A 23,630-nucleotide genomic window follows, 5' to 3' on the forward strand; every position below is an offset into this window, starting at 1 on the left:
TGGATTTTACTGAATCTCTGATCTATCTCAATTACCAGGAGGAATTTGGTTTTGTAATATTTATAACCATTCTCTTCAGGTCAGATCAAACAGCACATTGCTTCACTTAGTGTGGTCTCTGCTGGGCCATCTCTGGAAAAAAAAACAGAGATGTCTCTGAATAGGACAAAGGTAGAAGAGAGGAGGAGGGTCTCTGTTTAATCATGGCAGGATTATTTTCTGATTATTGCCTCCTGGGGAAATTCCTTGTAATATTATAGGCATGAGGTGCAAACATTGACTATGGGATCATTCCCCACTTGGGGAAATGTTAAAACAGGGAAGCTGTGTAGGGCTGAGGATGTAGCTCATTGTTAGATTGTTGGCCTACCATGTGGGAGGCCCTGGGTTCCATCCCCAGTACTGCAAAAAGTAAATAAAAATAAATAAATTGTAGAGTCCATATAAGAGAGATCCACAGGAAAGCACTTTTTCTCTCTTTTGGAACAGTCTACCTTGTGGACACTGTTCATTTGCGATGGTTGACTTTTTGAACTGGTTTATACTCTACCTTGTATTCTGTACAGTCCATGCACTTGTTCAATGTAGCCCCTTAATTACAGTCATTCATGATTTAATGAGGTATATTCTGAAAAATGTACCCTTGTTAGGTTATTGTATCATTGTGGTTAGTTGGTATTAATGCAAAAATCACAGGGTACACTCTGTAAAAATTGAGATAGCGGTGATGTCACTATGCCTTATAAATCTTATGGAACTGCCTTCATATATGAGGTGTATTATTGACCAAAATGTCATTATACGGCACATAACTGTACTTTGATTAGTAATTCTAAGAGGAGGTGAAAATTTTGGGTTATACTTCTTGATTTTTGCCCCCAACCTCTTTTATGCAACTGGATAGTAAACACATCTGGAGTCAGATCAGATTTTATAAGAGTCCTACCCTGTTCAGAACCACCTATTCCCTGAGCATGGTAGTGCAAGCCTATAATCCCAGGAACTTGGGAGGCTGAAGCACGAGGATCGTGCAAATTCAAAACCAGCCTCGGCAACTTAGTGAGACGCTGTCTCAAAATAAAAAGTAAAAAGGACTGAGCATACAGCTCAGTGATAATGTGCCCCAGCGTTTTAATACCCAGTGTGCCTCCCACCCCCAGGAAAACAAAAAACAGAACCACCAATTCAGCCCTTGTCCCCTACAGATCTCTGTCCATTAAGAGGTGAAACCAGAAGGAGGGCCTCTCTGCCAGGAGACTAGCATTGTACTGAGAAAACGAGGAGAGCACACAGCTTAATGATTTTTAGACAGATGGATTTTCCCCTGAGAAGAGCAGGATTTGATTTAAATTAATCCACCCTGGAGAGAATTATTGCCATGTGTGGGTTCTGCCCAGGATATGTGGGAGAGGACAATTCCTCTCCCCTTCTAGGTGAGAAAGAACAGGGTGAAATGGAAGCCTCTGCTTAAGGGGGAGAGGGCTTGTTTTAAAGCTATAATTGCTTCTGCTGCTGCTGCTGCTGCTGATGATGATCAAATCCTAACCGCCCTGTCCTTTGCTTTCTACATCAGCTCACACCCCAGACAACAGTTTTCTGGGGTTTGTGGTCGAGCAGCACCTGAACTCCAGCGACATCCACCACATTAACGAAATCAAAAGGCAGAACCAGTCCCTTGTGTATGGCAAAGTGGATAGCTTCTGGAAGGTGAGTCAGCCTGTGTACATGTCGCTTTCTCTGAAAAGCAGCTTGTTGGGTAATTTAATTTAACTTTGATCCAGAGAGTAATCAAGCCAAGTGCCCAGGGCTTAATGGGATCTGCTTAGACGTAAACAAGAATGTTCAGGGGTTGTTTGCTGCAGTATTTGGGCATCTAACCAAGGATTTAGTTGGTCATCCATCCTTATAGCAGCTGTACAGCAGACCCTTTAACTCTGCAGGTCCAAAGTGACACCTTGTAGCTTCTTTCACAGTCAGCCAGTACCCGAGGGTTCCACATCCACACACTCAACCAACTTCAGATTGAATACATTCTGGGAAAAAAAAAAATTGTGTCTGTACTGAAAATATACAGACATTTTTTTTCTTGTCATTCTCTTAACAATACAGAACAACAAGTATTTACATAGCATTTACATCATATTAAGTATTTTAAGTAATGTGGAGATGATTTATAGTGTATCGGAGGAAATATGTAGATTCTATGCAAATACTGTGCTATTTTATATAAGGTACTTAAGCATCCTCAGATTTTGTTATTCTTGAATGTCCTATAACCAATCTCTTGTGGATATAGAGGGAAAATGGTACTTGTTTCCAAGAGCAAGGGCTCCATGGGTGCAGATGTCTTTCTGAAGCTAGGCACTTCACAGAGACCCTTTGCCAACTGAGTTTTTGCCTCTGCCCTGTGAAAAAACAGTCAGTGAAGGTAGGCAGCTCCCTTTCCTGGGGAATGAGGCAGCTTCATGATCTTTGATTATGGTCAGTTCACACTTATCCTGGAAAGGTGGTTGGTAGGCAGCTTGCTCAGGGAGGCTGAATGAAACAGAGCTGAACCAGATGTTCCAAGAGCACCCAACTATTGGGCCCCAAAGGGTCTCCCTGCCCTCCTGAGATGATTTCCACAGTATACCTGAGGCAGGTACAATAACAGACGAACCAGACAGGGTGTGACTTGTTGATGGGCAATGCAAATTCTTTTATATGGCAAATTAGCCTCAGAAGACGAATGTCATAATTTTGAGGAATGTTTGTAAAGGGCAGAAATCTCCAGAACTTCAAAACATGATTGTTCTTAAATAAAACCCTTTACTGAAGGATCCATAAATTGTGGTTTCATGTTATCATGTCTCGGCTATCGAGGAAGTCAGAAATCCTGCAACTGAGGGAACACAGCTGTGCAGGGTGATGAGTCCCTTTTTTTTCTGACTCATGTTCAGAAAAGAAAAGGCAGTGTCCCACCCCTCAGCTCTGTAGTGCTAAGTATTGCAAAGGGACAATGAGTTTGGTCTGTTTCAAGGGACACCGATTTAATTCCAGATAAGGGAATTTGTTATACTAAACCAAGAATCTTGCTGTTTATAGTAGTTCCCAAATGGGGACAGTTTTACTCTGCCTCCCACCCCACCCCACCCCACATCCACCAGGGGGATATTTGGCAATGTCTGGAGATCATTTCAATTGTCACATCTAGGATGCATACTATAGCATCTAGTAGGTGGAGGCCAGGGATGCTGTAAACATCCTGCAATATACAGAGAAATACCTGCGTCAAATATCATTAGTGCCAGGACTACAAAGCTCTGGCTAGTAAATAAGAATTATTTCCTATGTCTATTACAGGTTGAACATTCCTAATCCAAAAATTTGAAATCCAACATGATTTTTGAGCTCTGACATGATGCTACAAGGTGTGTAAGATCCCACACCAGACCTCATGTGATGGGTCATAGTCAAAACTCTTGTGCACTAAAAACATTGTATAAAATTACCTTCAGGTTGTATGTTCAAGGCATATATGAAACAAAAATGGAACTTTGTGTTTTACATGTGTGTCCCATCTTTAAGATACTTCATCATAAATATGCAGATATTCTAAAATCTGGAAAAAAAATTCAAACACTCTCAGTTTCAAGTATTTCAGATTAAGGATACTCAACCCATATTCCCCACACTTTCTCCTCTCAAGTAAAATAAAATCAATCTAGATTTAGCTGGTTGAGATGCCCCTATTAATTTATATATCTTTGCTTCCCCTGTATCAAAACGTGCCCCATGTTAATGGTGCATTTTGAGATGATTTTTCAGCTGAACTCTGGTTAAGAAGGGCATGTTGGGTGTTCTCATTCGCATTGTGGTTGTAGCATGGGTGGATCACGGCACTGACTTTAGGAACAGCCAGCCTTTTAAAGGGTGCAACTATCTTCTCTGCAGCTGCTCAGAGAAAATAGCTTGTATGTCTGAGCAGGCTTGACCTTGAAATGATATCACTTCTGTTTTGGAACCAAATGCAGCCCCCTTCTGGGTGCCTCTGGCAGCGTTGTCTGTTTCCCTAGAAAAGCAAGACAATAGTTTGGTTGTGAAACCTTTTGGGTTGCCTGTTTGGGTTAAATTAATGCTACCACTAAAACCATGATGTCTTTGATGCCAGTCAGAATCCCAGAAGTGTTAACTATGTTGCTTAAATGATCAGTGACATGATTTAGAAATTCCTCTCTATTTTGACCTCTTAAAACTATGCAGGTGATCTGATCTTCCACATACCAGTGCCACCTAAGGATTACAAATGGCTTAGTGACACTGTGTCTACATTCATCTTTTCCTGAGTACTCAAAATCAAGGATGATGTTTCAATTTTATGACATCATTCCAGCATTCTGTGCCAAGAAAAGCCCCCCAAAAGATGAAAATACTTTAAAATTTTCACATGTATTCAAGACATCCTCTTCAACTTTTGAACACAGAATAAACATGGGAGACTTTAGGTTTGTTCTCAAAATATCCCCATCCCAGAGTATTTCATGAATATATACAGAAAACAGATGTGCTTTTTAAGAGAGATATGATTCCAACCACATTGCCAAAGCTGCGTTCAACCCCAGCTTTAGTGAGTGGGAGGCTTTGTAAATGTTTTTTCTCCGTCCTGCAACCCTTTGCCTTAGAGATCTTCTGGAAAGGAAGTAAATTCTGTCGGTCCTGGGAGGTTTAGGGTTTGAGGTGGAAGAAGGCACAGTGTGGACCAGATGATTTTTGAAAGACTCACCTTCACCCTCAGGTTCTAGAACTCTCTGAATTCTGAAAGTGCCTGCCTCACTCTTACACCACCTTCCCTTTTGAGGGCATCTCCGAATCTACCCAGGCACTTGAGAGGGCATTGCCACCACGGGACTCCCTTCTAGCCGAGTCTGATTGCACCTACAAGTTATCCTGTAACCCAGGAAGTCCAGCTCACTGGTGTTTGGAATCATGATCCTGGCTCAGAAAACTGAGTCTTATGAGATTCTTGGGTTGGTGTTAGAATCAGAAGGACAGTGACAGTAGGCTATGGGGATAGAAATCCAAATGACAGAAATCCAGTTACCTGGCTGAAGTTGTGAGGCCAAGACAGAAAGTTTTCAGGAGTCCAGATGAGGAAGAAAGGACCCGGGCTGAAAGGAGAGGATGCTGTCAACAGGGTGATGAAGCCCATCCTAGGGAGGAACGTTACCACCATGGGAGAATGGTGTGCCTTGGGGAGATAGGCCGACAGATATAACCCCTGAAACCTGGGGATAAGAGGAAATCGCTTCCAGAGTTCCTGGAAACTTACTTTTTCCACATCACGAATGCCTTTCTAACGCTTCATTCCCTTTCAGTATTCAAGCACTTTCTGTTCTTTTTAGTCATATCAAAGGTATCTACTAAACTATGTAGGTCTTCCTGTATTCCAAACGCCTGTGCAGAAGCACAGTGTATTAATACAGAAGGCCAAGGAGCAGCCTCCCTCCACAGACACACATTCCTGTCTCTGTTATGGCTGAGGTTCCCAGTGGTCTTGTCCTGATGTTATATACATGATGGAAAAGTAGGAAGGAAGGAGAGAAGAAGGGAGCTTGCTACTGGACTATAGAATCCCAGAGGCACTAGAATAGGAAGCATCTCTTCCCAAGACCCTGAGCATCAGATGAGAGTAATTAAACCTAATCCCAAGTGCAAGTCTCTCTTCTTAACTGGTGAAGGCACAGCTCTGGACTCTGGGCCTCTTCCTCTGGGATAGTCTGAGCACTAACTCTGGCAATTCCAGAAATGTGCCTAGAAGAAGCATTGTCTTTCCAGCTGTCCGTGTTCAAAGACTTCCAACATCCTGCTACCTGAAGTCATCAGGGAATGGAAAAATCAGTCAATTTTTTTGAAAATATATAATTTGGAGGTACAGAAATTAAAATTAATTGAAGTCTTGCCTAACTGTTTTAATTTAATTTCTAGTTTACTTTAAAATTAATATCCTGAGCATAACTGAGTCTTTGGACCGTGAGGCAGGGTCAGTGTTTTGCATGTTTATGGTCCCACCATGATGTTCTTAAGACTTACTAATATGTGATTGCTGCTGAAGCAAACATGCTGGAGACCTTGCTTTGACCACACAGGGAGAACAAGCTCAGCCCCCAAGTCACAAGCTGGTATTTAGACTCAAACAACTTATCGTATGTGAAGTACTTAACCTTCTTGATCTGTGATGTGGGTCAGTAACAACTACCATGCAGCGGAGCGCTTTCCATCATAACAGTATATACAGATCACCTGGAGTCTTGAGGAAATGCAGGTTCTGGTTCGAACCTTCAGGGTGAGAAGAAGACCCTGCGTTCTCAGGAGCACACAGGTGACAGAGATGTGCTGTTGGCAAAGCCCACTTCTAGGAGAAAGGTCTGGAGTGCTTGGGATTCTGTAGAGCGCTGGGTCTCACATAGCTAGCTGACCAGTCTTCTTGGGACTTTTCTGCTATGTTTTTCAGCCTATCATCTCTCCTGTCACTTTTTACTGGTCTTAGTGCAGTGGACTGATTCCAGTCATCCTAATCTCACTTCTCATAAGCACATTTACAAACCTGGCTACTTCTGGTCCCTGCTGCCTGGCCCTTAGAATGGGATGAGCCTGTGGTAGGTGGTGGACTCTCAGAGGTGAGAGAGGCACACTGTGTCCACTGTGCTCTGCTGTCCTGGTGTGTATGTTCATGTGTATGCTGGGTAGTGTGGCATGGTGATCAGGAACACAGACACAAAGCTAGAGAGCAGGGCTGGGTTCCTGGCTCTGCCGCTAGCTGCCTGATCTTGGGCAAGTTACTCAACATCTCTTGGCCTCCTGTTTCTTGGTGATCGTCATAGGATTTCCATGATCATTAAATGAGTAAATGTATGTCAGTTCTTAGAACAGGGCCCAGTGCACTCTCAGTCTAAACAAATGCTGCTCTTGTTAATGTCATTTTGGAGGCCATATAGGAAACACTACCATGGGAATCGTACAAGTCTGCCCAAAGATATTCAGATTCCAATTTTTAAACTATATCAGTGGTTGGCAAACTCTATAACCTGTGGTCTAAATCTAGCCCATAATCTGTTTTTGTAAATAACGTATTTTGGAATACAGCCATGGCCATTCATCGTCTAAGGCAGATTTTGCACTAAAATTGTGGAGTTGAGTAATTGTGACAGAGACTGTGTGACCTACAGAACAAACAGTATTTATTGTCTGGTCCTTTCCACAACTGTTTGCTGACCTCTGAGCTAGGCCACGTCCCAGGTTAACTAACTGAGGCTCTTAGAGGACACATTTGGCCAGCAGTCCCTGGCATGGGATGCAGAGGTCCCTTTAGCTCTTTCAGAGTTATTGACCATGTTGATGGTTAAGAAGTATGTGGAAAAGTAAAATGTGACTTTATGAAAATTCTGGTTGCTCTAAAGACAAAGTCCCAGGCTCCGAGCCTGGCTCTCTTCCTAAGCATTCAGAACAAGCTGGAAGGTATTGATTGTACAGAAGGGCTTTGAAATGGGGGTGTAGCTCAATGGTAGAGCATGTACTTAGCATGAGCAAGGTTCTGAGTTCAGTCCCCCTCTTTGGAAAAAAAAAATTGTGGGGTATCTTGGAGCCCTTCACATGCATCACTTGGTATATGCACTGATGCCTTTTGAGGAAGCCAGGTTAGCCGGTTAAACTTAATCCTTCTGAGCAGGGTACTATGGCGCATGCCTGTCATCCCAGGGCATGGGAGGCTGAGGCAGGAGGATCACAGGTTCAAAGCCAGCCTCAGCAAAAGCGAGGTGCTAAGTAACTTAGTGAGACTTTTACTTTAAATAAAATACAAAATGGGTCTGGGGATGTGGCTCAGGGTCAAGTATCCCTGAATTCAACCCCTGGTATATCCCCCGCCCCTGCCAAAAATAAAAAAATCACCATTCTGGTTTATGGATGAGGAACTGACTCAAGTTGATGGGGTGACATTGCTATGGTTCCATAGCACATGCAGTGGCAAAGCAGGGCTAGGCCCTGCCTTCCTCCTTAAAAACGTGGTTCTTTGCTGCTACTGGCCTGATGGAGCTGCTCCCCTACACTTGCCCTACAGAGGGCTGGTTCTGTGTTTAGAGCAGGATTCCCAGCCTGGAAGGGAGTCTCCATGGGTGACCCAAGTATACAGTAGGAGCCCATGGCAAATATTGGCATAAACTGTTGTTATAAACTGTTGTTACTGGTTGCTCACCATGGGGGTGGTCAAGTCAAAATAGCCTTCTGCAGCCAGTTCTGCAGAACAAATACACCTTAATTTGAATAATTCAAATCATTTCCGACTGCAGATCCCAGGCCTGGCTTGTCCTAGCCTGCTCTGCAACAACCAAAGCCAACTGTCTTGCCTAAATTTGGAGAAGTATTTTTTTTTTTTTTAATCTATACCGTGTGGTTATAAAGCATCCCCCTCCAGTGGCACTTCCCTTCCTGCTGATCTTACAGAAGTGGGGCAGAAGAGCTTTCAGAAATGTAACATAAGTTGTCCTTCCCTCCTGTCCTTTTCTAAGCCGTTCTTCATACAAAGCAGCTAGAGTGTTGTAAACTGGATCATGTTACTCCCTGTCCAAACTCCAATGGCTTCATCTTAAACTTAGAACACGTTGCTTTTACCCTGAAATCCAGCCTCATAAGCAGGTTTGGTGGGGCTCCCTGTATACTAATGACACCTGCTCTGCTCCTACTGTTCTCCCTGCTCCCTTGCTATGGCCTCATGCACCCACACACACCTGTCCCTTCACCAAGAGGGCCTGGCGGGCCCTCTGATAGGTGCTACCTGCCCTTGGTCTCCCCAGCTTTATCTTCTGGGCCTTCCCTGTCCCACATGTGCTGTCAACAGATGTCATTCCTTCCCTCCGTATCGTAGCACCCTTTCATCCCCACACTTAAGTGGAAGCAGTTATTTTCTTCATTGTTGATCTCCTTTCTTACTAGAATATAAGCTCTATGAGGGCAGGAATCTGTTTTGCTTACCCAGTACCACCTGGAATGTGGTAGGCATCCAGTAACTACTTGAGAACCAAATGACTCTCCCTTTAATTTAGCTGAAATGTTAATTTATCTGAGAAACCAGGGACATGACTTTAAATGCTTTTTGCTTTAGGCATTTCCCTGTGTTCTTTGGTGGCCCAAGTGAGAGCAGAAGAGGGGTTTTGAGGGAAGGAGAGGAGCTATATTCATGCAAAATCTGCGGGCCCCATAGAGGCTTTCAGAGCCTTGAGGATCAGAGGGAAAGACCGCAGTGAGGCAGCATGGGAGAAGGATGCTCAACAGGGAGGTTGGGGGCTTGACTCTGGGCTAGTTATCCTGTCATGTGTGATTTGGGGCAGGCAACTCGGCTTTAGTTTCCTCCCTTGTACAAATTAAGGTATTGGTAAAAATAAATAAGCAAAGGACATGAATTATTGATGTATGCAACAGTGTGGCTGACCTCAAAATAAGTAAAAGCACATATTCATGCTATATGATTCTATTCATATAAAACTCTAGAAACTGCAAACCAATCCACAGCAACAGATAACAGATCAGTGGTTGATGGTGATGAGACAAGAAAGAGATTATGGGTATGTTCATTGTCTTAGGTATGGTTTCATGGTGTATATATGTCAACTTTTATGACATTGTACACTATATGTGTAGCCTATTATATGTAAGTTACCTCAGTAAAGATATTAAAAATAATGAGAGCTAGTAAACAGTAGCCTATAGGCCAAATTCTATATGTGGTCAGTTTTTGTACAACATGCAATAGCTAAGAATGCTTTTTGATTTTGAAGATTAAAAAAAAAAAAACATGAACAACAAAATATGTACAGGGAACTCCTGTATTCTGACAGGGCTTGAATTATTTATTATCTGGCCCTGTGCAGAAAAGGTTTGCTGACCCCTGGCTGGGATGAATAATTATTTACCTTGCTCTTTGAAGCCTTGGAGTCCTGCTACTTCAGGACATCCAGGGAAACCACATAGTACAGAACTATCCTATCAGAGAAACTGATTATCTTTGGCATAGATTTGGATTTAGCATAAGATTTTACTGGGGAACTGGGTGTGGTGGCACATGCCTGTAATCCCAGTGATTTAGGAGGCTGAGGCAGGAGGATCTAAAGTTCAAGACCAGCCTGGGCAACTTAGTGAAACCTTGTCTCAAAATACAAAATAAAAAGGGCTGGGAATGGACCTCAGTGGCAAAGCACCCCTGAGTTCAATCCCCACTACCAAAAAAAAAAAAAAAAAAAAGACTTCGCTCTTCACTGGGGAAAGTGTTTTACTGCTTTAAACATCCAAAAATAAAAGTCTCTAGATGAGGTGACCTCTGAGTCTGAGATAGAATCCCATTCTGAAAACTATGTAATTATCTAGCTTGCTAATTTGGTTGACTTGGGCTTAGTTTAAATTAATGCAAAATTGGAAATGGGAGTTGTTTGGAGAAATGCAGTCTAATTTCATAGTAGGAATTAACTGCTCTTAGTGCATTGTTTTAATGAACCGCCAAAGACCTTTGTAATTAAAGAAGGTTCTGAAATCCTTGAAAAGAACACTTCTTTGTAAGTAGGTTAAACCTCGTCATCCTGTTTGCTCTTTAATGTACTCAGCCAGGCTTATTTTTGCAAGATAATGTAGAGATACATAGATAAGTTTAAACCCTCCTTACATCATTTCGGCCTATATTTTGAAAGAACAAAGTAGGGATTGGTTTTGTTGGACTTGCTAAAAAGTATAACTTCATCATAGCTCTTGGTTCTGGTTCCAGAACATTAGAATATCAACTACCTTCTCCAGTTTATTTCTCCTGGGGGACAAGTCAATCAGAAAGACCCTGTCTTGGTCCCTGGGAGACTGAACTTGTAAGACACCAGAAGAAGTTCAAGGTACCAGTGAAGAAGGCATCCCCAGGAGGGCAGCCGCTCCCCAAACCATGTCACTTATGCCCCTTTTGCACCTGACATGCAATAAAGTACAGAAATATGGGGGAGCCTTTTCCCCAAATTCAAGTTCCAGCTTATAGGTTGGGGAGGAACAGAGGAGAATTCAAATACAAAGGGAAACATTGGAAGTGAATCATTAGCTTTTAAGGTTCCAAGGCTGCAGCCCAGGAGGCTTACGGGTTTTTCAAATAGTATTGGCTGTGTGTTGATTGTAACTTAATCCCATGTGGCATCCATCATAGGCCTGTGACTGTTTGATGAGCCTTCTCATGCTGGAATGAATGGTGTTCAGAGGACCCAGGCCAGCTTTTTCTGTCTCACTTTCCTGGTGGTTGATTGTCTGTTTCAGCAAGCTTTCTGCTATCATCTTAAAAACTCTCAGAGGTTTCCTTGTTAGTTGGCAGAGAGAACATTCTCCCTGGGGTATCCCTATTTCAGCCTGAAGGTGCTAATCACAGACAGTCTGAATGGTGGGAGGAACCTCAGGTGGGAACACAAGCTCCCTGATTCTAATTTCAGCTGCAACACTCACTGACTGGCTAACCTTGGCAGTCATTTGCCCTCTGGCTCTCACTTTCCTCATCTGTAAAATGAGGCAGAGGACTCGATGTTCTTGCTCAGATCCCCAGAGTTCCACGTTTCTATAATCTAAACTCCTCCTTGGCCTTCTCTAATTCTTTCAAGAGCAAGGGCAACGAGGAGGTAGCCCGTAAGAAAACTTTGTGGGCCATCAGAAATAGGGCAGAACCAGACAAGAGCCTGGGGGAGGGAGCAAGGGGAGAATAATTCCAGGCCAGGCCCAGAGTCAGAGGAAAGGATGGGCTTGCTGTGACCTAGCATCCATGAGTATAAAAGAGACTTAAGGGATTCATTGACAGTGCACTCATGCGGGTCAACAGGGTGAGGCCTGCCAGGAATTGATCATGGGCTTTCAGTTGAGCCATGACACAGAATGAAGGGGTTATTTATTCCCTACCAACTTGAGAGCATTAAGCATGGCGCCCATCCCTGCTAAGTCTCAGGGTATTGATCTCCTGCCTGTCTCTGCACTATCAAGCCCACCTGGAGACTTGGAGTGCTACCGGCAGAGACTGTGCAGCCAGACTGGTCAGTGGTGGCTTTACACTCACTAGACAGGTCCTTTATTCCCTATGTCTCTTCTCTTACCTGTAGAATGGCTGATAATAATAGCACTCATTTTATAGTTCTCGTTAATAAATACAGTCATATATCCCTTAACCTTAGGAATATGCTCTGAGACTAGATCATTGGGTGTTGTTTTCATCATGTGAATATCATAGTTACATAAACTAAGGCAGCTCTAATGTCACTGGGGGAGATAATTATATGAGACCAAGGTTGTCTGTGTGGTCTGTCATTGACAAAATTGTTACATGGCTCATGATTGTCTAAAGCTATTAGAACAATGCCTTGTATTCATTAATGTCTGTTAGTTTTTTCTGCTAGTAGTATGATTAAGTAAATTAGAGCCCTCTGACTGGAAGAAGTAAAATGTGGGGAGACTCATAAACCTGCTGTATGAAAATAGATTGAAGTTGTTGATTGACTAGATGAAAAAGGGCTTGGATGGAGTGGGTAGGTACTGAAGAAGAAGTAAATAGTAAGGAATCAGATATGTTCTTTATAACCTACATAAGGATGTAAATAGGCTGCAAATGGACTTGCTGAGCTTTCCAGGAGTATCAGACAAAACATAACTTAACCATCGATGCCATCCATGATGAGGCGGGCCATTAAGCCCCTGCTGCTGTTGGCTGAAGGGGCACTGCTTCTGAGAAGTACTATTAATGCCAAGGGATGCCAGCGTATGTGTTTTGTAAGGTCCCGGTAGAATGTGGGTGGCAAGGAGTAAGGGCAAAGGAAATAGGAGAGAACACTCCCCAGGGGAAGCTTGGCCACAGGCTGGCAGAGTCAAGAAAGTAATACCGCCTGTGCTGCACTTCATCAAGGCACTGCTGTGTGCCTGAAGCAACAGAGAAACCTTGGAACCCTTAGGCTGAATCCTGCTCACAAATATTTATGTTCAGCAAGCACAATGTTTTTTAAATGGCAAATTTTCCATTTGGGCAGTTCATCTAAATAGCTAGAATTCCCTGCTTCTTTTGAAAATTTAGTTGATGTGGCAAAGGAAACTTGTACGCCTTATATACCTGTGGTCTGGAATGAGTGGTGACTGTTTCCACATATGGGTGGTGGGTTGTTCCAAGGATGATGGTCCTTCTGAGGCCACCTCTCTGCAGGACCCATTTGATCCCCACAAGTATTTGTGAGAGTTGTGCTGGGGAGGCCTGCAAGGAGCCACCTTTTAGTTCAGTCTTTTGAGAGGGGGTAGGTTTCCTCTGAAAGAGTGAAGTTACAGGAGGAAATGTGAATTGGTGCTAGGTGGCCACCAAGTTTCCTTGGTGAGAAAAGCCTTGATCACATCCTCTCCTTGCGTGGTGTGTGGCTGCCGTTTTGGCAGAACCACCCGTGCTGTGAGTGATGAATCCCATGATTCATCACCACCGAGACTTCCTTTTGATGGCCTGTTTAGAAGTCTGTCCAATTTTGAGGGCTGAGCTTGTGTAGGGAGGAAAACCAGGGCCCGTCTTTCAATATGCAGCTCCAGTAGAAACCTGAAATTCTCGAAATCTTTGTGGCAAACTTCTTCTTGTCAGAGCCATCCCAAGAGCACTTTCCAGTGGGCATGGCAGCTCTGATACTGGCTGTGCTGGCTTTTGCTGCTGAGCTGGGCTGAGCTGGGCTCTCGCTTCCCTTCTTTGGGATGGGGCTTAGGGCATACGTGAGGAATGCCTGTTATTCTACTTTCCTTCTGGGACTTGCAGTCTGTTGGCTCACTGCTCTTTTCTAGTATATTGAAGTCTTCAAACCTTGGCACTAGTGAGTGAAATCCCCTCCTTAAAACCCAACAGATGGAGCACCCCTGGTTCCAGCTTAAAGCAGTAGCCGGTCGTAGGTCCAGTCAGGAATCCCACATGGTCCTTGGGAGGTTTTGCTGAGATTTCCAGCCTGTGTTCCAAGGAAAGGCAGGAAAGCTTAAGTTCATTCTTAGAAATTTAGCCAGGGTTAAAATAAACAAACAAACAAACAATCACTTGGGAACCACTTAAAAATCCCAACACCAGGCTACCTGTTCAGCCTCATCTAGTAGAATCTCCTGGGAAGGGACCTGGGAGTCTGTGTTCAATAAATGCTCCACAGGCATGTCCGGGAATCGCTGTGCTAGGTAGCCATCAATTATCTCTGATCAGAAAAACCTTAATCACATCCTTTCTTTGTGTGCTGTGGACAGAATCACTCATGCTGTAATAGACATTGCTGTGCCCTTGTTTGACCTAGACCACACCCTCTGCTCCTGGGCTTTGTTGTCCAGAACAACTGACCAGCTGCCTGGCCTGTCCTTCTCAGACCTGTGCCCTTGTTGCCATGGAAACAGCCCATCATCTAAGTAATCTCTGTAAGGGTATAAAGAGCTGATATAGTCTCTAGTGACATCCCTCAAGAATTCCTGCCTTTTAACCTGAGAACTCAGATAAGAGTTTACTTGAATTTTACAGGGTACAGAGTACTTCCTAGTAGTCTTACAAAGCATATGTCAGTTTTACAGGTGATAAAATGAAGCCTCAGAGATATTTAGAAGAAATAGTCCTCCTCAAGGTGAGGATAAGTGTTCGTCCTCTTGGTAACATTCCTTTTGCTACGACAAAAGGAAAGGTCTTTCATGGTCCAAAGCTTTGAATGATGATTGGTAGAATTTTAGGCCTTGTTGCAGGTGGTTGGAGGAGGGGAGCAGTTCAGGCCTAGGGGTAGAGAAGAGTTATCTTGGTGCTCCCCTCATGAGAATCACCAACCCGTGAGCAGTTGCCTGCTCTATGCATGACTGCCAGCCCTTGCTGCCAGCCCTCCCAGCAGCATAAACAGCCAAGTGCCAATCCCTGCAGCTGTGAGAAGAAACACCAATGTATTGTGGGTGAAAAGAGGCCCCTGGCTCAGCAGAGGGTCTCTTCCAAATGCCCAGAATTGGCTTGGGAAGCAGGATGTGCTTCCCAAGGGTGGGGTGCTTTTGGAGGGTTCCGAATTGCTGTCCCCTGCTCTAGTAGCACTGGGACAAGTTCATGTGTAGCTCTTAGTAAACACAGCTGTTGTGGTTGTAATTTGCCTGGAGGATTTTTTTACTATTACTCCAACCCTAACAGTTTGGCAGCTGATATGGGAACAATAGTGTTGAGAGATGGGAAAAGAAGGTGCTGTCTCAGAGCAAGAATTGGGAGGAGCAGCGGCTGCCATTTTCGGAATTCATTGACTGAATCCAGGTGTACTGAAGCCATGCTCCAAGGAGAGTGACATGAAAGCGTCTCACAGAGTGATTGTGTGAGGTTTTTGTTGCTGTGACAAATGCCTGAGAAAAACAAAGGAAAGAAAATTTATCTTGGCTCATGGTTTTAGGTGTCTTAGTCCATAGTAGCTGGCTTCATTTGCGGGGGCCCTGGTAGTGAGGCAGAAATATCATGGCAGAAGGGTGTGATGGAGGACAGTTGCTCACCTCATGGCAGCTGGGAAGCAGAAAGAGCAAATAAGGCATCAGGGACAAGATATAATCCCCAATGGCATATTCCCAGTGAAATGTTCCCTCTAGTCATGCCCCACCTGCTTATAGTTTTCACTACCTCCCAGTAGTCTAGTCAGCTATCAGTGAATTAATCCACTGATAAGGTCAGAGCTCCTTTGATCCAATCACTTTCCAAAAATCCCTGGCCACTGTTGCATGGAGACCAAGTCATCAACACATGAGCTTTCTGGCGACATTCCAGATTCAAACCATGACAGTGTCCAAAGGGTCTTTGGTATCCAGATGATACATACTGTTGCAAGAAACCAAAGGACTCATGCAAAATTTGTCATAAATGCCTTGCAAGATTGTTCCCTTTCAGTAAAGATTGTTCTGGGACCTATGATACCTCAGTTTACTATGGTATGACAGGCATGGCCTCCTGAATGTGACTGGGCACAGATTGTAAGATTGAGATAATTCGTGTTGATTACTGCATTTCCCCATAGACATAGCATTATTAAAGCACATGTCTGGGATGAGAATTCTAGGCGTAGTGCAAATTCTTCTCAATGTAGAGTGATAACTTGTACTTGTCCCTTCCAGGCAGCAGTTGGTTGTGCTAGGCGGGAGGTGGTCTCACTGTTTGATATGGAGATGCTGATCACTGTGGTGAAGCCAGTGAGTTCTCTTTAGTATTCCCACACAACTTCTGGCAGCAGTTTTGCGCTTCTGAGACTGCGGGTCCCAGGCGTGGAGATGGCCAAGGGCACAGCTACCCTCTCTTCTCGAGGAAGGCTTCCTGGGGATAAGGGACTTGGATGTCTTCATATGGTTGAGGAATAAAAATCCCTGAGGCTCTCCAGCTTCCTCCAGGGTGCTAATGCTCCTTTCCCATCAGCACTGATAGAGGGTGAGACATACCTAAAAAGGATGCCTTGAAATGAGTTCCCTACAATCCCTACATCAGCCATGCTCAGAAACTCAGGCAATACAGTAAAATCATGGCAGTAGAAGGAAACAGAAGCATGGATTTTTGCCCATTCCTTGGAGAGAAAAACAAAGCCAAAGTATTGTGTTAATACGAGTGGAGAGTGGACACCCAGGTGGCTTCCCAAGCCAGGTCAAATACTTGAGGAGTGATTTTTGATAGAAACTGAAATCATAGGATTTGCCTTTGTGGAACCTGCTACAGCAATGCAGAGCCAGGTTATTGGAACCTTGAGTGGGTCCTGCAAGCACAGAGCTTGTTGATAGGGTTTTATACCAAAACTACAAATTAGAAGAGGACTTCACAATAAAGACTAATTACTGAAAGTGGATTCCCCCATTTAATTATAAGAAGTATTATCACCAAGAAAGTGATGAACCAATTTAGAAAATATTTTTAAGTATAATAGTATGTGTGCTTCTAAAATCATATTTGGACTCTATGAATGATTTTATGCTTAATTAAAAATAATTGGTGGATGCTGTTGTGCATGCCTCTTATCCCAGTGGCTCAAGAGGCTGAGGCAGGAGGATCACATGTTTGAAGCCAGTCTTGAAGCAACTTGGTGAGGCCCTAGGTAACTTAGCATGACCCTGTCTGTAAATAAAAAATTTAAAAAGGGCTATGGATATGGTTCAGTGGTTAAGTGCCCTAGAGTTTAATGCCTGGTACCAAAAAAAAGAAAGGAAAAATACATACTCACACACACACAGCATATGCTCATAAAATCTGGTTATGATTGTGCAGCCCTACGAATTGAGTGAGTCCTTCAGCCCTTTAGATAGACCATAGCTAGATAAATTGAGAGTCCTTGTCCAGCCTCAAGGGACAGCAGAGTTCCAGGGGACTCTGGAGCTATCCCTGGTCAACTGATACTTTTACAATGGACTGGCCTTTGCTTCTCCCCTCATTTCCATTTTTGACTAGATCAAATTCCTTTGGAGATGATAATGATAAGGGCTTACATTTAAGTACTTTCTACCTGCTACATGAGGCCCTCACTATGACAATGATGTCAAGACCATTGTTAATCCCAGGTTTGAATGGAGGAACTAAGACAAGCAAGGGGTTAAGCTTCTTCAGGTGATCAAGGTTTGAATTGAAACATGTGCTATAGCCACTACACTGCACTACAACAAAAAATTAACTCTCTAGCACTTTCTTCCTCTTTGTCCTGTCCCAACTTCTCACACCCCAAGAGCATGAATACATCTGTGATGATGTGGGACAGAGTTCAAGGAGAAGTCCTCTAGGATTCAATAGGAAGATTTTAGATGCCTTATGTCAAACTAGTGAAACTGAGAGAGGCCACTTTTCACTTCCCTTTATCCCCAAATCGGTGAAAGTAAAGCTTTATTCTAAAGATTCTCAATTCTCATTATTATATCATGACTGTTGTCACTGACAGGGAGTCTCTTTGCATATTGGGATTTGCAGATATATGTCTGCCCTCGGGGAGCTTGGAGAACTAGAAATACCAACCTGGAAAAGTGAAAAAATATTTAAGTAAAGTTAAAAACTGAGTGGTATGGCACATCACATAGTCCAGATGGGCTTTGAAAAGGAAAACAAGAGTTTGCGGATGTGAATTGTAGGATCCTGTGTCTGGGGAAATCCCATCTCATTTGCTTAACTCTGTCACAGCTCACAGCGCTTCAGTTGGAGCAGAGAGAGCTGAGCTGGTGGAGGTGGCAGGGAAGTGGCCTAGGAAACTAACAGTGCTGGTTTGGGGTTTTTCTTCCTCTTTCTAAACTGCTGGGAGGAGGGCAGCATTTCATGTCAACAGAGGTGGGACTCAGAGGCAGCCCCAGATGGTCCTGTGGACTGACCCTGGCACCCAGGGCACCACTGTGGAAATAGAAAGGAGCAATGCATATTTCTCTTGGTCCAGGTCAACCATGATTGTTTCAGGTCCTCAAAACCTGCTAGGTTTGGCCAGGACTCCAGAGGGTGCTCCGTTGCATACAGTGAATTGTGTCAGAAGGGCCGAGCTTCCCAAAGGCCCCATAAGGTAGCATTACCAGGAGGAAGCCAGACTCTGAGAAAACAGAGTTTGCATCTGCTGCCAGAGAGAGGCTGTCTCGATTCAAAGGTTTCCTCTTCTTTCCCTTTCTTCTCCTCCCCTCTTACCTCTTTCCCTTCTATCCTTTTCCTTTCTTTTTTTTAATTCTTTCAAAAAAAATTTTGATCATTTACTAGATAATTATTGTTGATCATTTAGTGGAGTTTGTATGGAAAGAATTCACCCTAAATCATTCTCTTTTTATTTTCTTATTCTTAATGTGATGAAGTGTATATGGAATGAACTCTTAACCCAGGGATGTTTATGTGGTTATTTAAACCAGTGATGATGGGTACCAACTTGAAGAAACAGGGTTGTTGCTGCTTTCATGGACAAATTCCTCACTATACAGACCAGATATTAAATCCTTTCAATGATTTCTAAGCACAGCATATCTCCTGGTCTGGAAGAGCCTTATTGGTGGCCCTAGAGAAGAAATTATCCCTGGTCCTCATCCAATAACTCACTGGCTGCAGCTGGAGCTAGGAGGCTTCTCTGTATCCTTCAGTTGAGACCAGGGTACAAATATTAAACTATTTTGTGCTATTAAACTCACTTCACTTCCTTATATTCTATGAGAACATGCTGGGTCTTGCTGAACTGTAATCCCAGTATAAGGGCCCCCTGAAATTGAAACTGTCTTGGCTACCAAGATAGGTCTTTCTGCCAGCACCATCCAAGGTGGTCCCAGTCGGAGAGGCCCAGACAGATCTCTCTCTGTACTGACTGTCTCTTTGCTGTGACCAGATCCCTTTCCCTGTCTGATCCACATCCTCCTCCTCACAATTGGTTTGCAGCCTAGCTCACAGAGTTGACACAGAAATCAAATAAGAGACAGTTGTGAAGATATTTTGTACACTATCACAAGCTTGACCACCATGTCTCAGGACTTTGTTGCATCAATTAGAAGTTCCTTCATCTATTCGTACCAACAGTGAATGAGGCAAGGGTCAACTTTTGTCATGGAAGGAATATATGGGGTTGACAATCCAGGGTGGCTTCGTTTCTCCCCTTAATGTTGTTGAAAAGCCAAGTGACTGCAGGCCTTCTGCTTTGTCGTCTTTAGTACACTGGCTTGCTGCCATAGGGTCACGAGACATCCTTCATCTCCAAGCATCCTGTCTGTGGTCAGAGCAGAAGGAAGTGTTAAGGAGCTGGAGCCAGCCTGCCTGTTGCTTTTATCAAGAAATAGAAACTTCCCAGAAGAAATAGAAACTTCCCAGATCGCCTCCCCTGAGAGTCCTGGGCATCCTTTGCTCCTCCAGAAAGGTGGAGCAGCTGTGGTTGGCTGATCAGAGTTCACTCACTGTGTTCTGAAGAGAGTGGGTTTCTTATAACAAGGGCATTTTGTGGCTGTGGCACATTTGCTTTCCTGTTTTCTTTCAAAGTCACACAACACTTATATAGACAAAAGCAACATAGGCAATACTGATAGGGACATAATAAAAATGTTTCAGTCCGCCCAGGACCCTTCTTTCCTCAACTGCTGTGACTTGGTCATTCAAAGGGCTCCTGCCACTAAAACTGTTAATGTTATTCACAACTGGGTCCTTTTCCTCCACGTGTCCCGCCACTCCTATTTTCTGGAGTAGGAAGGCCTCCAACTCTCTTCTAGAAAGAACTGGCTAATGCTTACACTGCCAGATCACCCAACATGTCCAAGCAGGTATCTCAGACTCAACAATGACACAATCCTTGACAAAATCCACACAGCGTCCTCACCCACCCCATACCCAGCTTCTTCTAGCCCTCCACTCTCAGCCTGCTTTGAAGGCCACCAGAGCTACTGAGTTCCACAAGGTTGGTGTGGAGAGTAAACAAGCATGCCAGGATCTGTTTACTGCTCCTCAGCTCTAAGCTCACCCTTTCTAATTACTCTGTGAAATGGATCTGAGCCCTGGAGACATTTTCCCTTTTGCAGCTAAATTAGAGCATTGTCCTCAAAGGGTGCTGACAAGACACTCAGGAGCAAAGTGATTTTGCATCTGGCTCCTGAGTAGCTTCTGCAGCATCAGGATCTTACCACTCACGTGCTAGAGAGGGGAGGTGGGATCAGGTGGCCAGAGCAGGGTGTGTGAGTTCAGAACTTCACACCTGGGAAGTGAAACCTATGACAAGGTTCTCATCTTCCGTAATTCTCTCGTTACCTCCATCAGCATCAGCCATGGAAGTGGCTAGTGAACACTGGAGCCAGACTGTATGACAGGGTGTGTTGCCAGGCTCTGCCACTTGCTTACTTTGTGATTTTTTTATCTGACACTTCAGCCTCAGTGGTCTCAGGTACAGAAAGATGGTAATAATAGTACACAATTCACAGTTATCTGGATTGCTCATGAAAGAGAAAATTGGGTACAGTGCCTGATGCCTGGTCATTGTTGTGTTGAGGCAGTCCAGCTCTCTGAGCTGACTGGATAATTTCTTCGTGATCATGCGTTGTGTCCTCCCTTTTGGTTTTCTTAACATCCTAAATCTCCATGATCATATATTGCATCCTGCCTTATGGCTTTCTTCTCCTTCCAGTTGCTCTTCTCTGCTCTTCCCTTTCTCCCCTGCTCTTCTTCATCTTTTTCTTGTGCTTCTCTCACTTCTTTCTCCCTCTGTTGAGACTTCTGCCGTAATGAATTAGCAATGGTCTAATGAAACGGTTGTGAATGATTTGCCCAGAGCCTTTCAGAAATACACGTGTCGGTTCTGAATATTTTATGATCTTGCAATGACTTGCTCATATTTCTGGTCTCCGGGATCAGGTATTCCCTTCCAGATTTGTTCTTTCAGGAATAAAATAAGAAGGAAGTGTTACTGTGGCTGTGACCCAAAAGTCAGATGAGTCAGAGCTTAGCAACAGACAGAGATCTCGGTGTAAGCGCTTTCTTGTCCTTGCAAGGAAACATCTGTAGCTTTCGAAGGCTTCCCTTTGCCAGCTGGAAAAGGAGTTCAAAGATTAAGTTTCCTGCAGGCACACACCAGCAGACGGGGGCAGCCTGCCAGCACCTGGAAGCCCAGAGAAAGTGGTTCTGTGGGCAAGTTCTATCTGTGTTGGGATTAGGATCCTAGCCAGCAAGCAGCCCTGGGCTGCCACCGTGCTTCCTGAGGGCAGGTGCCCACTCTTCTTGTTCACATTCACATCCCAGGGCCCAGCCAAGCCCTGGCCACAGGAGATACAAAATAAATATTTCAAGCGAATAAAATGTGAACATGTGGATGGAAGTGGGCCGATTCTAGGACTGCAAATTCTCTTTCAACCTGAGGTCATAACTCATCACTTTACCTTGAAAGGAGCAGGGGGAAATCAAATGTTTGCATCTAGAGGTGTGTTCTTCTGGTGAGGGGATCAGGCCATGGGGTCTACATTTGGTCTTGACTTCATCACTTGTCTGTGCTCTTGGGGACATTTTGATCTTTGTCAGCCTAGATTTCTTATGTGTAAAGAAAAAAAAAGTGACATTAGCAATGCTTAAGTCATAGGATTGTGGAGGTGAGGAAAGAAAGGTAATTAGTCTGGTGTCTGGCATGGAGTAAGCTCTCAGGAAAGGTTGGCTGGGAGTTAATTTCTCTCAAACAAAGACCGTGTCATATCAGCCCATTTTCTGTTACTATAGCAAAATGCCTGATTTGGGGGAAAAAAAAAAAAGAGGTTTATTTGGTTTGAAAATCTAAGAACATGGCACCAGCTTCTGCTCACTCTCATGAGGACCTTGTAATGGAAGACTTCACAATAGTGGAAGCACACATGGAAAGACAGGAAGGTAGATGGGGGGTCAGGCTCACTCTTCTAACAACCTATTTTCATGGGAACCAATCAGAGTTCCATGAGAACTACAGTAACCCCTTTGTAGGGCAGCATCCCAGTGAGCTTCCCACCTTATACTGGGCCCTATGTCTTAAAAGTTCCACCACTTCTGGAGATCATGCTTCCAGCACATGAACCTTTGGGGCAGAACCATGTCTAGACCATAGCAGGGTCATTCAGAGTAGAGATGCTTAGCCTTGATGAAAGATTAGGAGATGGTTTGCTGACCCAGTCTCTCCCATCCCCACCCTTTACCTGCCAACTTTTGAATTTCATGTGCTAAAATAGGCATATTTATAAATAGGCTAAATAGTCATACTACTAATACCTCACAGGCTTATAGAAAGGAATAAACTAGAAATGTGCATGTTGCATAATTTCTGGGACATAGTAAATCCCCAATAATAGGTAGTTATTATAATTATTACCAAATATGCATCATTTATGATTGAATTAGCCTTTTAAAGAAAAACAGTCCTCTACATCTGGACTTAGCTTTATGCCATTCACATGCAGATGCACCCTTCTTGGCTTTGGTGTGACAGTACTGGTTGAGAAGTAGTGGTTGAATTCATGGCATTAGCCCAATTATAATGACTGCTTAGAATAGCACCCATAAATGCCAGGAAAGAGGATAGTCTCCTACTTTCCATAGACATGCAAACAATTTTCTGAAGTCCTTCCAGGCTCTCGAATGTGCTTCCTGATCACAGCTGCCTCAGATCTTGCAGTCGGCTTTCGTAGACTTGGCCTGGACAAGGTTTGTTCTCTTAGTCACTTCAATTTGCAGTTCTGTGAAAGTTGAATTTTGGCTACTTTGTGGACCCTACTTAAGTATGAACAGAAATCTTTTGTGGTAAAACCACATTTAAATGTGTATTTTTAATAAAAAAATAATTATTTGTCTAATAAACCCTAGTTATGTCAGTGTATTTTCAAGAATTTCAAAGGGAATTTAGGAGCTGGCCCCGACATCGATAATGGGGGCATGCTGCCCGGGTGCTTGGCATCATCTGCTGCTCTTTGGAATCAACTGGAGGGCCCTTAGAATACCAGTACCCAGCCCCACTCCAGACCAATTAGATCAGGACCTCCAGCAGTGTGGCAAAAGCTCCCCAGGTAATTATGGTATGCATGTGACAAAGGCCAACAACCACTGTTCTGGAAATTTCTATTGTGTCTAAATGGAAAGGTTGAGGGTGCCAGGCATGCTTCTATAGAGTCGTTTTTTAAGAATCACTTGGGAACCCATCAAA

At 43.8% G+C, this 23,630-nt stretch overlaps 1 protein-coding gene across 7 annotated transcripts in view; it reads left to right on the plus strand.

Moving 5' to 3' along the window:
• The window catches only part of Mgat5 (alpha-1,6-mannosylglycoprotein 6-beta-N-acetylglucosaminyltransferase), a 319,720-nt gene that overhangs the window by 218,757 nt on the left and 77,333 nt on the right, over positions 1 to 23,630 (plus strand). For all 7 annotated transcript variants that reach the window (XM_015501729.2, XM_048810438.1, XM_048810437.1 and 4 more), the window contains one exon: positions 1,574 to 1,707. In XM_015501729.2, coding sequence (XP_015357215.1) covers positions 1,574 to 1,707 — 134 coding nt within the window. The remainder of the gene's footprint in view (positions 1 to 1,573; positions 1,708 to 23,630) is intronic.

This window comes from Marmota marmota, unplaced genomic scaffold (genome assembly GCF_001458135.2).
Source record: "Marmota marmota marmota unplaced genomic scaffold, marMar, whole genome shotgun sequence".
Classification (NCBI taxonomy): Eukaryota; Metazoa; Chordata; class Mammalia; order Rodentia; family Sciuridae; genus Marmota; species Marmota marmota.